The sequence below is a fragment of the Leptopilina heterotoma genome, unplaced genomic scaffold (genome assembly GCF_015476425.1).
Source record: "Leptopilina heterotoma isolate Lh14 unplaced genomic scaffold, ASM1547642v1 Lhet_180, whole genome shotgun sequence".
In the NCBI taxonomy this organism is placed as follows: Eukaryota; Metazoa; Arthropoda; class Insecta; order Hymenoptera; family Figitidae; genus Leptopilina; species Leptopilina heterotoma.
Genome location: NW_025110897.1, coordinates 1086427 through 1102841, shown reverse-complemented (window position 1 = coordinate 1102841; position 16415 = coordinate 1086427). Strand labels below are relative to the sequence as shown.

At 28.8% G+C, this 16415-nt stretch overlaps 1 protein-coding gene across 3 annotated transcripts in view; it reads right to left on the bottom strand.

Moving 5' to 3' along the window:
* LOC122500033 overlaps nt 1-16415 on the bottom strand; it is a 289403-nt gene that overhangs the window by 116604 nt on the left and 156384 nt on the right. For all 3 annotated transcript variants that reach the window (XM_043608729.1, XM_043608731.1, XM_043608730.1), the window contains 10 exons: nt 9980-10235; nt 9697-9891; nt 9386-9568; nt 6384-7028; nt 5706-5907; nt 5462-5637; nt 2859-3127; nt 2243-2645; nt 2009-2134; nt 1778-1903 (listed from right to left, as the gene is read on the bottom strand). In XM_043608729.1, the coding sequence (XP_043464664.1) occupies nt 1778-1903; nt 2009-2134; nt 2243-2645; nt 2859-3127; nt 5462-5637; nt 5706-5907; nt 6384-7028; nt 9386-9568; nt 9697-9891; nt 9980-10235 (2581 nt within the window). The remainder of the gene's footprint in view (nt 1-1777; nt 1904-2008; nt 2135-2242; nt 2646-2858; nt 3128-5461; nt 5638-5705; nt 5908-6383; nt 7029-9385; nt 9569-9696; nt 9892-9979; nt 10236-16415) is intronic.

The window sequence follows — 16415 nt, the reverse complement described above, 5'->3', positions numbered from 1 at the left end:
TTAAAATAATTCATTCCTTCGTAAAATTTTATTTTTATTTTGCTTTTTATTTTGCTTGTTCGCGTTCAAATTGAATTTTTCCAAAGAATTTAAAAAAAACATTTATTTTACATTCTTCGAGCAATTCCTGTAAAATTGTATTCTAATAATTGAAATCTTGAGAAGAATTTTATTAAGTATTTATGAAAATAATTGAATGGTTGCTATGAATTTTATTAAAATTCCCAAAAATAATGAAATTCCTGAGAAGAATTTTATTAGAATTTATGAAAATAAATAATTGAATTATTGCGAATAATTTTATTAAAATGTTTAAAAAGAATTGAATTTCTGTGAAAAATTTTGTTATTTTTGAAAATAATAATTAAATTCTTCATATAAGAATTTTATAAACATTGTTTAAAAAAATTAATTTTTTCGAAATATAATAATAAATATTATGAAAATTTTATTTCAAATAATTGAATTCTTGTGCAAAATTTTATTTATGAAAATAATTGAATTTTTCGATTAATTAATGTAAAATAGTATTAAAAATAATTGCAATTTTTCGATGAGTTTTACTATTAATGAAAGTAATTGAATTTTTGCTTAGAATTTTATCAAAATTTTTTTTAAAAAATCAAATTTCCGTGAAAAATATTATTATTAGTGAAAGTAATTCAATTATTGTGAAGAATTGTATAAAAATTTTGTTAAATAATTGATTTTTTCGAAATTTTCTTGAAAATGCTATTCTAAATTAATGTAATTCTTCTGGAAATTTCATTATTTATGAAAATAATTGAATTTTGGATGAATTTTATAAATTTTTTTTTTGAAATAATTGAATTCTTTTGCGAAATTTTATGAAAATATTGGATGTTGAAAATAATTGAATTTCGAATATTTTTTTTTGAAAATAATTGAATCGTTTTAAAGAATTTGATTATAATTTTTGAGAATAGTTTTTTGATTTCCAGTTATGGCGAATTTAAAGGGTAGTGGAAATTCTCCAAAAAAGAACAAAAATAGTATCTTTTAGTGGCTGAAATCTAAAAAAGTACCCAAATAGTAGGATAACGCAAAAAAGTAGTAAATAGTAAGTTTTAGTAGATGAATGCGAAGTCTGAAATTATCAATTGTTATATAGAAGACGTTTAGTGTCACTTTTCATTAATTTTTCCATTTCGAAATCAAATATCAAAATTTAAGACTGATGTACAAATCTAATGATAAAATTTAGAAATTTAAAATATTTACAGAGAACGTAGTATTATTTTTCCGTTTTTGCAGAAGATAATTAAAAAAGGGTACACATCGCTAAAACTCGAAGTCAAACCGTCAGTGAATAAAAAAATCATTTAAGGAAGATCACTTCATTTCAGTAAAGTACAACTCGTACAACTCGTTTGTCGTACTTTTTATCACAGTAAGTTACTATCTTTGGTTTCCAACACTACAAATGACTATAAAGTAGTGTCAGCTGGCAATGCTCCAATCACATCTGTCTCTCGGTGTTAACGACTGCTAGATTATTACATCTCTAGCTATTGTGATTATTTTAATTACTATCATATTATTTATTATTATTATTATTATACTAATTATTATTATATTATTGTTATATTATTTCGGTTATATCAATACTATTATTTGGTTCCTACCAAACGACACATTCTACTGACCATGTTCCTTTATGTTTTATCGTCAGTACTGTTCTCTAGTCACAAATGCTGTACACAAAGTTAACTAATACGTTCATTAAACCATAAATAGCAAGTAGGTTGTGACTTACCTGTGGCACATTCAATATCCGGAGAACCCGTTGTACCCGGAATGCATCTGCAAACGAACTCTGATCTGTCCCTGATGCATTCTGCATTCTTACCGCAACCCACAGTTCGACAATCGCGGCGTGTACCTATTGGAACAAAATAATATCAGTCTTAGTTTAAAAATCACTTAGCCCTCCAATATTGATTGTAGGATCCATAATTCTGGCGAAGAAACTTGAAAAAATGATTACCATCACACTGGCAACCTAAATAGGGATCACCGTAACAGCTGGATTTACAAGTGCACTCGTAACCGGAAGAAGTCTCTCGGCAATCTGCGTTTGATCCGCAAGGATTTCGAAGACATTCCTCGTTGCCTGCATCAACCATTGGGAAAAATTCAGTTTAGTTTAGATTTAGCATTCAAAATTTACCATACAAAAAATTTACAATACAAAAAATTTACAATTCATTTGCTTCCATACCTTGTTTGCATAAAAGTTTTGGATTTCCTATATGACCCGGTGGACATGAACATTGAGCTTGTCTGTTCGCCACACGACACTGAGCATTAATACCGCAAACACCATTTTGCATGCAGGGATCTGTGCAAACTCCAAATTCACTGCAATGTTTCGTTGGTTCACAATCATCGTGACTATGGCATTCCAACTGGTAACACTCCCGACTTGGCTCGCCTTGGTAGCCCTCTGGGCATAAGCACACTGCTCGATGATTAGAAACTCTGCAGAGTGCATTCAGACCACAAGGTGCTGATCCCGAGGAACATGGATCCGTACATTGGCCATTCATGCAAGACAACAAGTCTGGACAATCCGAGTGAGATCGACAACCAAAGAGACATAATCCACTCTCACACATGTAGCCCTGAAATATTCTCAATGTATTTATCTCCCGAAAAAAAATGTGCAAAAGTATAAAAAAATGAAAACAGATTCTAAGCAATGAATAAGTGATTGCTGATATGAAAATCAAATGAGCCATTGATTTTAAATGGTAAAAGTGCCCTTTTAAGATCCGGAGCCTTAAATATATTTTTAGTAAATTTATGCATAAGAGTTAAGTTGACAATTGTCTTACCTTCGAACATTCGCTGTTGTGATCACAGTTTACTCGGCATTTTCCTTCATGACAAACCTCTCCACAGGAACATTGATTTTGTGATCGACAGCTTTTAACGCAATATCCTGTTTCGTCGCACTCACAGGAACCATCGCATGGAATCATCGACTTTATACAACTGATGCGTGCATCGCCGTAATAATTCGAAGGACAACTGCATTGGGCAACATGGTTTACCACACGGCATCCAGCACACTTTCCACAGGATTTGCCTCCTTCGCAAGGATCTGTACAGTTAACAATTAATTATTATGTTCATAATCTAGCAGAGTTTCAGTTCACTCAAAAAAAAGTAGTGAAAAAGTGGCTATCGAAAAATTAAACTTGACGACCAAAATTCTCGTTTTAGACACTTCACAAGACTTCTTTCTTATCCTGCTAATAAATTGAATTCCTGCAACGAATTTTATTATTCATAAAAGAATTTAAATATTTAGAAAAATAATGTACTTCTTGCGAAGAATTTTATAAAAATTTTTTAATTTTCTTTCGACTAATTTTATGCAAATTCTAACTTAAATTATTGAATTCCTGACAAAATTTTGTTATTCATGAAAAGAATTCAATTCTTACCAAGATTTATACAAAAATTTTTCTAAATAATTGAATTCTGTTTGTAGATTTTAAGAAAATAGATATTGAAAATCATTGAATTGCGAAAAGTTTTTAAAAATAATTGAATGTCTGTGTGGCATTTTATTAAATTTTGTTGAAAATAATTGAATTATTGCAAACAATTTTATTAGAATTTTTAAAAATAATTGAATTTTTAAGAAGAAATTTATTACTTAATTTACAAACAATTGAATTCTTGTTATGAATATTGTTATTTATAAAAATAATTGAATTTTGCAAAGAATTTTATTAAAAAGCCTCAAAATGATTGACTTTTCAGGAATAATTTTGTTATTTTTGAAAATAATTTAATTCTGGAGAAGAATTTTATTAAAATCTAAAAGAATAATATTGAATTATTTGAAAAAAATTTTATAAAAATTTTATTTTAAATAATACATTTCTATCGAACAATTTTATTAAAATATTTGAAAATAATTGAATTCCTGTGAAAACTTCTTACATTTTTGAAAATAATAAATTGATTTCTTCATAAGAATTTTATAAACATTCTTTTAAATAATTGATTTTTTCGAGGAATTAAAATTAAATTTTTAATAATATTTACATTTCTTGAGCAATTCCTGTAAAATTGTATTAAAAATCATTGAAATCCTATGGAGAATTATACTATTTAGGAAAATAATTGAAAAGTTGCTAAAAACTTTATTAAAATTTTCAAAAATAATTGAAACCCTGAAAAGAATTTTATTATTTATGAAAAGAATCGAATTCTTGCGAACAATTTTATTAGAATTTTTTAAAATAATTGAATTTCCAAGAAGAAAATTATTACTTTTAAAAATAATTAAATTCTTGTGATAAATATTGTTATTTCTGAAAATAATTGATCATATTTCAATTCAATTTTTGAAAATAATTGAATAATTGCTAAGAGTTTCATTAAAATTTTCAAAAATAATTGAATTCCTGAGAAGAATTTTATTATTTTTTAAAATAATCGAATTATTGCGGAAATTTGTATTAAAATGTTTAAAAAAAGTTGAATAGTTGAAAGGAGTTTTATTAGGTATTAATAAAAATAATTAAATTATTGCTAAAAATTTTATTAAAATGTTTAAAAAGAATTGAATTTCTGTGAAAATTTTGAAAATAATTGAATTCTTCATAAGAATTTTATAAACATTGTTTTAAATAATTAATTTTTTCGAAATATAATAAATATTATGGAAATTTTATTTTAAATATGTAATTGAATTCTTGTGGGAATCATTAATTGTGAAAATAATTGAATTTTTCGATTAATGAAATTAAAATTTTTTAGTATTAAATATAATTGAAATTCATGAGTTTTATTACTCATGAAAATAATTGAATTCTTGCTTAAAATTTTATCAAAAATTTTTTTAAAAAATTGAATTTCAATGAAAAATGTTATTATTAGCGAAAGTAATTGAATTATTGTGAAGAATTATATAAAAATTTTGTTAAATAATTGATTTTATTGAATTCCTGTATAAATTTTATTATTTATAAAAATAATTGAATTTTGGATGAATTTTATCAATTTTTTTTAAAAATAATTTAATTTTTTTGCGAAATTTCATGAAAATACTAGATATTGAAAATAATTGAATTTCGAAAATTTTTTTGAAAATAATAATTGAATCGTTTTAAAGAATTTGATTATAGTTTTTGAGAATAGTTTTTTTATTTCAAGTATTAGTGAATTTAACGTAGTGGAAATTCTCCAAAAAAGAACAAAAATAGTAGCTTTTAGTGGCTGAAATCTAAAAAAATACCCAAATAGTAGCATAACGTAAAAGAAGTAGTAAATAGTAGATTTTAGTAGATGAGTGCTAAGCCTGTTATCATCGAGATTATCATTAAGTACGCTGTCAATTTACTTTCCCAAAAAAATCTTCTATACAGTCAACGACTCCTAAAATTTTTACAGTAGATACTAGAAATAGATTAATACTCACTTCTACATCTATTTTCAATACAGGATTCATCGGAAGGACAAGCGTTATCACTGCGGCATCCAATGTCACATAAACGATTCTCGCAAATTTGGTTGGACGAACATTGATCGTCAGTGTTACATATTGTCTTGCACATTCCTCCGTCGCATCGTTCGTCATTTAAACAATTCACATCGCTGGAATTAATTTAATTTAACAATTTTTTGAATATTTGGCAAAGTTTTCAGGGAAATTATCATCTTACCTTCTACAAGTTGAATAACAAGACTTGACGTAACAAGTTTGACCAGGCGAACAGTCTGACAGATCTGAACAGGGTAGGAAAGATTGTCTGCAGCTAATAAGTGGATCTCCTATCAATGATTCCGGACATCTACATCGTTTCCAATGATTAACAACTGAACAATCCGCATTAATACCACAGGCATTTGGCAAACTGCATGGGTCTGGAATTCAAAGAATGGGATCTTTAATTCGGATCGAATGTTGCTAAAGTTTTACTCGAATTTAACTTTCTTTTGGGATTTAAATTGAGATATAGTTAAGAAAATAAAATTAACAGGGTTGCCACACTTTTGATCATTCGAAATTTCTTCCCTCTGGGCAGGGGAACGTCTTTGTTCTAGAAACGTTCCTAAAACGTTTTTAGAACGTTTCATGTTCGTTACATAAAGGCTTAAGAACGTCCAATGTTCTAAAAACGATTTTAGAACATGAAACGTTTTTAAAACGTTATGTGGAGGAAAAAAAAATTTAAAAAAAAGGTTTTAGGAACGTTTTTAGAACAAAGGCGTTTCCGTGCCCAGAGGGTTGACTTTTCCAGGTTTCCAGGTTGCGTGGCAACCCTGAATTAATTTCTTAACGATTAATCAGTATTAGTTTGATATTTAAGAGTATTCAGGATATAAGAGTCGTCAAATACCTATACACTGGTTGTTAATGCAAGCGAGATTTTCCTGGCACTCAATATCAGCCCTACATCCATTGAAGCAGACCAATCCTTCGCAGATCTCACCACTCTGACAGTCCTCGTCTCTTCTGCACAGCCCTCTGCAGACTCCACTTGAATCGCAACGTTCATTGCTCAAACAATTTGCATTCGATGAACAGACTGGGGTGCATATTCCAGAAATGCAACTGGTTCCAGCCGAGCAATCTCTATTTGACTGACACGACGGACCCGGTGCACGGAGACACGCTACTTTCGCGGTTGGATTTGGAATAAAACCTGCGGAACAGGAACACGAGGCTCGTTGATTAATAACCGTACACTTCGAATTTGGACCACAAGGTGTAACCTCGCAAGGATTTGCGCACTTGTTTACAAGGCACGCTTCATTTGCGTTGCAATCTTCATCAGCTTGACAGCCAAAAGTGCACATATTGTTCAAGCAAATGTGACCCAAAAAGCAATCATTGTCCAGTCTGCATGTCAGAAGGCAATTTCCCCTTACGCATTTCTCGTTGAAGGCACATTCATTATCCACTTGGCAAACAGGTAGACACACATTGTCTCGGCAAGTGTTTCCCTCATTGCAATCATTTGTTGTCGTGCAAGACACTGGCACTGAAATTTTTTTAATTGAAATGTATCACAAAATCAGGCCTCGGATCGACTTTAACGAACAAAAAAAGTCGCTTTAGTCGATTAAAAATAGAAAAAAAGTCGAAAAAGTCCTTTATTTATTTTACTGTTGTAACAAAAATTTTATTTTTCATTTCCCTGATTCTTTACTGATTTCTAAATTCAATTAATCAAAACATGTATAATTTTGCTAAATAAAATATTTAAATACTTCTTATTTCTTTTTTCACCAGAAAAAAAAATTTTTTTTAATTTCAAACTCTGAAATTTAATCATTTCTAAAAATTAAAAAAATTACCTTACAAAAATTCAATTTTTATAATTATTGAAACCGTTTATTTTTCCTTTTAAAAATATTAAGGTAGAATATATTCAAAAATTTTAATAAATAAATTCGTAAAATTAACTTTTTAAAAATATTTCTAAATAATTTTTGAAAGACGCAATAGTTTTACAATTACATAACAATTAAAAAAGCTTTTTTTTTAAAAATTGAAATTTGGTAAAATCTTTTTAAAAAATAATTTAAATTTAGTAAAATCTTTGAAATTAAATAATTTAAATTAGCAATGAATTTTAATAAAATTCCTTAAAATAATTAAATTTGGCAAAATTTTTTTTTAAATTTCTAAAAATAATTAAATTTTGTAAAGAGTTTTATTAAAAATTCATGATAATAATTGAAGTTTTCAATAAATTTTTAAAAAAGTCCTGAAAATTAAATTTAGACAAAAATTTTATTAAAGTTCCTAAAAATGATTGAATTTTGCAATAAATTTTTTAAAAGTTCCTAAAAAATGGAATTTAGACAAACATTTTATTAAAATTCATGGAAATAATTGAATTTGGCAATAAATTTTTAAAAAAATCCTGAAAATAATTGAATTTTTCAATAAATTTTTAAAAAATTCCTGAAAATAATTGAATTTAAATTTAAAAAATTTTTTAAATTTTATTAAAATTCCTGAAAATATTTGAATTTTTCAATAATTTTTTTAAAAATCTTGAAAACTGAATTTAGACAAAAATTTTATAAAAATTCCTGAAAATAATTGAATTTTGCAATAAGTTTTTTAAAAATTCCTGAAAATAAAATTGAATTTTTCAATAAATTTCTTAAAAATTCCTGAAAATCGAATTTAAACAAAAATTTTTTTAAAATTCTTGAAAATAATTTTTTAAAAATTCCTAAAAAATGGAATTTAGACAACAATTTTATTAATACAATGAAAATAATTGAATTTTGCAACGAATTTTAATAAAATTCCTTAAAATAATTAAATTTTGAAAAAAATTTATTAAACAAATAAATAATTAAGTTTTTAAAAAATATTTTTAAAAAAATTAAACTTTTGATGAATTTTAATGATAAATAATTTCTCAAAAATTCTAAAATAGTAAATTTTTCAAAAATTAAAAATTACTTTGTCCGAAGGTAATTGAATCTTAAAAAATTATGATAAAACAATTCTAAGAATTAGTTTTGTATAAAATATTGTAATGTAATTTTTCGAAAATAATTGAAGAATTTTTGTATGATTTAAAAAAACGAATATTCTTTGAAGAATTTTAATTAAAAAGTTTGAATATAATTATTTTATCCAGAATTTAAAAAATAATTTTAAACAATATTAACGTTATTATTTTGTGTATGTATTTGAATTTTCGGAAATATTTAAAATATTGAATATCGAATATATTGAAAATAATTAAATTTTAAAAAATTTGAACGAAATAATTCAGAGAATTACTTTTTTCAAAACTATTTTAATATTATTTTTAGAACCTAATTTTCATTAATTTTCATTTTTTATTAAATTTACACTTGAAGATTATTCATTAAAATTTTTGAAAATTCAATTATTTCTAAAATTTTCAATAAAAATTCTATGATAGTTAATTTTCAAAAATTATAATAAAATACTTGAAAAAACGGATTTGTTTTCAATTAAATTTTTTTTTATTTTTGGACCTAAGGCCACAATCAAAAAACAGTATTTAACAATTAAATTTTACTAAATTTCAATTATTCAAAATCTTTTTAATTGTATATTTCCAAAATTTAATTAGAAAAATTATTCAAAAATAATTTTCGAAAGATTTATCTACAGCTATTTTTTATACTGCGCGTAAAAATCGAAAAAAGTTGCAGCATTTTATACTAAAATTGTGGTATTTTGCCGCAAAATTTGTAAGTAAAGTCGAAAAAGTCGCAATTTTTTAATATAAGTTCAAAAAAGTCGAAAAAATCATAATATCCGAGGCATGCAAAATATAAAATAACTTGGATATATTTTTTGAATTCTTTCTTTCATTGAATATTTAGAGAAAATACTAACGTCTCACGCATTCCACTTCGGAATTTCCGGTGAATCCTGGCGGGCAACTGCAGTGCTTCAAATGATTTCGAACTGTACATTCGGCATTAATTCCACAAGCTGCTCGTATTTGACATGGGTCCAAGCACTGACCGCTTAAGCAGACATCAGACAAGGTGCACTCATTGTCAGATTGGCATGATGCTGAAAGTATGAGTCGGTAAGAATTTAAATTTCAAAAAGATTAAGACAGTAAGGGCCAGTTTCACCAACTTCGATTGAAAGTTAATTATCGGTGTTGGTGAAACCGGCCCTTAAGAGGAGAAACTTACGTCGACAAATGCTTTCGTAACAATAGGTATTCAAACCGCATTCCGCAGAAGAAGAACATACAACAGGCGTTGGACGACATCCGATACTTAATTCGTTAGCATCACCTTCATAACCAGGTTGACATTTACAAGAGCCAATATGATGGAAAGCAGCACAATCTGAATTTGGACCACACTTGATGCGAGCACAGACATCTGGTGAAGATTCAATAAATTTTATACATTTAGCAGAGGGAAAATGTAGATTTTATTTTAGGAAAATTTGATAATAGTCAGAACATACCGTTACACTTGGGAACATTGTTGAAACTGAGGCAATTAGCAGTATCTGGACAGTCTTCATCGTGCAGACATTCCACTGGTTGTTGACAGCCACTGTTGTAAGGATCACCAACCGTTCCATGTTGACAATAACACTTGTAGGATCCCTTCGAGTTTTCGCAAACTGCGCCAGGTGCACATGGTATATCGGCACAAAAGTTAATCAACTCGCATCCAAGAGATGGATCACCAGTGTAGCCGGGTTGACATGTACATATCTTGAATAAATTGATATTTTAACTCAAACCACTTTTCTAACATAAGCAAACAATATTGTAAACTGCAAAAATTGTGTACGGTTCGAAATTTAATTACAAGCATCACACTTTATCCTCAAAAAAGGTGAAAATAGTTATTTTCGTATTAAGGGCGCAAAATAGGTGATTTTGGCGAAGGCGAGATTAGGGAAACCGAGGGGACCTGAAGCACCGAGGCGAAGCCGAGGATGCGTAGGGTCGCCGAGGTTGTCCCATAATCTCGCCTGAGACACTATCACCTTTTGCGCCCGTGCTGCGAACAACATTTTTTGTCCTGCTGCATGGAAAGTGTGTTATTAAGTGCACACACATTTGGATGAATTGTTTGTTTGTTCCATATGGCTAAAAATGACTTGTGATGTCATTTTCTAAAAGTTAAGGTCACTGGATGCACAAATGAGCAAAGAAATATTTTGCGCCCGCATCTATATAACGGCAGCGGGCGGGAATGTATTTTGCGCCCGCTCTTATGACGTCAGCGGGCGGGAATGTACTTTGCGCCCGCTCCTATGACGTCAGCGGGCGCGAATGTATTTTGCGCCCGCTCACCTTACCTCTGGGCGGGAATCACTTACTTTGCGCCCCTTTCATGTGCACGAAATAACACATTTTCCGTGCAGGCAGGACAAAAAGGGAAATTTTTTCCTAAAAAAGGGGACAAAAAAACAAAAAATATACCAAACAACAAATTAAAATGTGTTAAAAGTTATATTAACAATTTAGATATTACTACTCAAATTTCATACAGTTTTGGATTCTTTGATAGAAAACAACATTTATTCACGAATTTCTTTAATTGTAAAATTATTCGAAAACATCAATAACTCCATTTCAAATCAAAATTTAATCATTATTATGTTTCCATAAGAATTAAGATTTCAAAAAATTTCAAATTCAAACCTTTTTAAAATTCAACAACTTAGAAGAATTATCATAAAACATGAAGAAATTGATCACTCCGAGTCGGAGACTCGAAGTTATCAGTATCTTCATGTTTTATGACAATCATAAAAATTAAAGATGACCGAGTGACAAGATCATTATTTTATACTATAAAAATTAAAAATATTTAACTCTAACTTTTTCAAAATTATTTTCATCATTTCAATTCAATTATTATTTTCCAGAAATTTTGACTGTAATTCTTCTTTAAAGCAATTATTTTTAATAACTTTGAAAAAGTTCTTTGAGAATTTTCAAATCTATTTGTATACAATTCAATACAATTTTATACAATTCAGTTCTACGTGGAATTTGAATTATTCGGAAATTCTTCAATTCAGAAAGTGTGAGTATGGAACAAGAGGAGGAAAGTTTCACTAAGCAGATGTTACTCTCGATCCAAGAACAGCTGAAACAAACCAACAATAAGCTTGATAATATGGACACAAATCTTCAAGAGATAAAACGAGATAACAAAACTCTAAAATCGGATTTGAGAATTTGCAATCGGAAGTATGACAGACTGCGTGAGGAGAACAAAATTTTAACGAACAGATTAATTCAGTGTGAGAAGAAAATAGACTTTATTACACACAAAGAAAGAAGTAAGAATCTAATACTATATAACGTCCCTGACACTACAAAAGAGAATAACAATCTTTTCAACACAGTCAAGGATATTATTCGCAAAGTAAACACTGATATACCCGAAGACAGTATCACCGATGTCAAAAGGCTTGGAAAGCAGGAAGGTTCTCGACCAATTTTAATTACATTCAACAATTCTAACTCGAAAACCTTGATATTTCAAAACAGAAAAGCAATTCTAGATATGAATCTTAGTATTGCCAATGATTTAACCAAGGAAGAGAGAGAAAAACGCCGAAAAAATTATGATACTCTACTACAATATAGAGAAATTTTATCAAAAAATGGAGAGAATGCAACCATCAGAGGCTCGAATATAATTTTGGAGGACGAAATAATACATGTAGAGGAAGTTAAAAAATTATTATCAGCTCTTGAAAATCCAACTCAGGAGCAGGAATCTAACTCCGACTCTGAAAGCGAAGAATCATCTACCTCGCTGGCTTCTACTGCCAGTGGTACTAAGAGATCACGGGGAAGGCCAAAGGGATCCAAAACTAGAAAAATAAAAAAGCAAAAAACTATAAAACTCAAAAATCCCGCTGGAACTCTCAATTCATTCCTTATACCACAATCTCAGAATTCTGCAACGGCTCAAGGAGGGAAACCAAAGCAAGACAACAAATTATAACTTACACCAGACGAAGAGAATCCAAAAATATTTTTTTGGAATTCTAAAGGATGGATTAACTGGCAGGATCTAGCACCACTTCTCAACACCATAGACATAGCTTGTGTTACCGAAACATGGAGGACCTCACCCCTATCAACCTGCCCACCTCATCATTTTGAAGTAATAAACAGTCTAGCAGTTAAAACAGCTGAGAGAGGAAGAGCAAGCGGAGGTTTGCTGATTGCACTAAATATTAGCAAATACAGGTACAAAATAATAAAAATAACTACTCAAAGTATATTTGTCGAAATTGATTCCAATTCTCTTAATTTCATTCTTGGTGTCGTTTATTTAAAGCCAGATGCAAATGTAAATCTTTTTTGCTCCGATCTTGATGAGACAATTTCAATAATTAATAATAGATTTCCGGGACTCCCTTTGTTTGTGGGCGGAGATTTTAACGTTAGAATAGGGAATCAAAATCAATTGCAAGATAATATTCTTGCGGAAAATTCCAATATCTTTTCTGTCAGAAACAATATGGACAAAACTGTAAACAAAAGAGGGAGGGAGTTGGTACGTTTCATGGAGGAAAGTGGACTTTTAGTTTTGAATGGTAGGACATCCGGAGATTTTACAGGTCATTATACATATTTTTTAAACAATAAAAAATCAACAAATGATCTAGTCTGGGTTAATCATTCTGCAACCTCTATAATAAAAAACTTCAAAGTATGTCATATGGTTACAAGCTCTGATCATTTTCCACTCTCAATTATTTTAAATAAAAATGAAAAATTACCACAGATTCTGAATAAGTTAAAATGGAAAAACGATCTTTCGGAGAAATATGTTGAGATAATGAGTGTTCTCCCATGTAACGTGCCGACTTCTCCCCCCGATGTCGACGATCTCGCGGAATTTTTAACTTGTTCAATTAGAACTAATGCTAAGTCTATCGGAATGATCACCAAGATAAATAATAAAACTGGTTTATCAAAACCTTGGTTCGACTCAGAATGCGTGACTCTAAAGAAAATTTTAAAAAAATTATTGAAAAAATGTAAAGTTGAGAAATTTGAAAATAGTAAGAGTATTATGGAGTATGATGATAAGAAAAAAATGTATCGCGATGTTTTAAAACAAAAAAAAGATGATTATAAAAATTCAACTCTTAATCTATTATCCCAGTGTAGTGATTCAAATGCATTTTGGAATGTAATAAATGGGTTTAGAAATCGTTACAATGTTATAAAAAATAATATAGATTCAAATTCTTGGCATGATTTTTTTAGCAATTTTTATCAAATAATAGAACCCTCTTCCAAAGAAGAAAAAATGTTACTCGAAATATCAGTTGAGAAAAATAACCCTGAACTGGAAATTCCAATTTCTAGAGAAGAAGTTATCTCTGCCCTCAAAAACTGTAAATATAATAAAAGTCCTGGTTCAGATGAGATCTCATTCGAATTTTTAAAAAACTTGCCCGGTGATTGGATTAATTTTATAGTATTCCTTTTTGACCTAATTTTACAAAAGGGAAAAGTTCCGAAGACTTGGTCAGAAACAATTTTAAGAATGGTCTATAAAAAAGGTGAGAGGGACAAGCCATGCAACTATTGCCCCATAGCATTAGTCAACTGCATTACTAAGATACTTACAAATATAATAACTACTAGATTAACAATTTGGGCTGAAAAAAATAAATTACTTCCTGAATTCCAATCGGGATTTAGGAAGAGTAGAAACTGTGTAGATAACATATTTGTTTTAAATGCCTTAATTCAAAATCATCTTAGTGTGAAGGGAGGAAAGTTGTATGCCTTGTTCGTTGATTTTAGTGATGCCTTTCCTTCGGTCTCTCACCCTCTCCTTTGGTTGAAATTGTATAAACTGGGGGTTGGTCACAAATTAATTAGTGTCCTAAAAGATTTTTACTCGAAAGCGACGGTCTCTGTTTTAAATAATGGGGAAAAAACGAAAGCAATTGTGGTGACAAAGGGAGTGCTACAAGGTGAGGTTAGTAGCCCTTTATTATTCACTTTTTTTATTTCGGATTTAGAAACTTTTTTAAAGTCTGAAGGTATCGAAGGGGTCTCTATTGGCCCTAGACACGAGATTATTTTACTTGCGTACGCCGACGATATCGTTTTATTTTCTGATTCGCAGACTGGATTGAAAAATATTTTAAAAGCTCTCCGAAAATATTGTACAGAGAACAAATTAAAAGTAAATGAACAAAAAACTAAAATTATCATTTTCAAAAAAGGTGGACACGCGCACGATAAAAAATTAAAATTTTTTTATGGTGATGTTCTGATTGAAATTGTAAAAAACTACACATATTTGGGAGTCTCTCAATCTCAAAACGGGTTATTCGAAGAAGCGCTAAAAAATGCAACTACGTCTTCTAGATTGGCTACCGATTCAACACTGTCTCTTATAAATAGAATGGATTTAAATACTTGGCGTCCGATTCCTAAATTGTTTAATAGTCTAGTTGTGAGTACTCTTTTTTACGCAATTCAGGTTTGGGGATTAAGATTTCTAGAGGAGATTGAAAAAACACAAACGGGTTTTTTTAAAAAACTACTCTTAGCTCCAAAAAATACTCCTAACTATGCGGTACGACTAGAAGTCGGTGCAATTAAACTTGCAAGTAGAGTTTTGAAGTTTACCCTGAATTTGATTGAGAGAATCTTAAATATGAGCAATAATAGATTTCCGAAAATATGCCTCTTAAGACTCGTTTGTTTAGCTAAATCACAGAATGTGCCTTCGAAATATAACTGGTGTAAACAGGTAGAAAAAATTTTTGATTTTATCGGTGAAACTATTTTATGGGACTTACAATATATACAAACAAATAAAATTAGATTAATAGAGGCGTTTGAGGCATTTCTTCGTGCGGAAGACGTTAATTCCCTGACAAACTCGAGGTCTCTGCAAATCCTTCCTCATTTGACTTTATGTGATGGAGTACAAAATTACTTGAAATGTAAAGTTCCTTTAACATTTATGAAAATTATTGCACAAATGCGTTTACTAAATAACCACAATATGAGAATTATACATAAAAACGAAGTTTACAGATTTGATAGGAAGTATTGCTGCGGATACGACGAGTTGTCAGGAAAGGAATTGTATCATGTTCTAATTGAATGTAGTGTGCTGAGCGACTTTAGAAAGAAATTTATTTGTACGACCGAAGAACACTCAGTTGTAAGGGATACGTGGTTTGATTTTTTGAATTTTCCCCAACCAGAAGAAATCAATTCAATGGTTCTCTTCGTCATAAATATGTTTAAAAGTGTATAATAATATTAGGTTTCTTTATATAATGTATTTTGAATATTGTTTATAGCTCAATCCAACTTCTTTGTATGAATCGATGATTCGAAACAAATAAACTATTATAGTAGAAATTAAAAATTATTGAATTTTAGAGAAGAATTTTATTATTTATGAAGATAATTGAAATTTTGACCAACTTTTTTAAATAATTTTGAACATAATTTAAAATTGTATCTGTAATTAATTTTTAAATCAACTTTTATTAACAAAGTCTACGAGAATTCAATTATTTGAATACAAAAATAAATAATTTATTTATTCAATAATTGGATGTTTTTTAAAATTGAATTTTCATATAGAATAGAATGTCATCAACAAATTTTTAAATAATTAAATTCTTTTGACGAATTTTAATAAATTTTATGAATAATAAATTACTTTCTTCGAGGAATTCGATTGAAATTTTATTAAAAATAATTTAAATTCTACGATGAATTTTTATTATTTATGAAAATAATTGAATTCCTGAAAAGAATTTCATTGTTTATAAAAATAATAGAATTCAAATAATTGAAATGATAATTGAATTCCTGTAAAATTTGTATTATTTACGAAAATAATTAAATTTTTATTTACATTTTTTT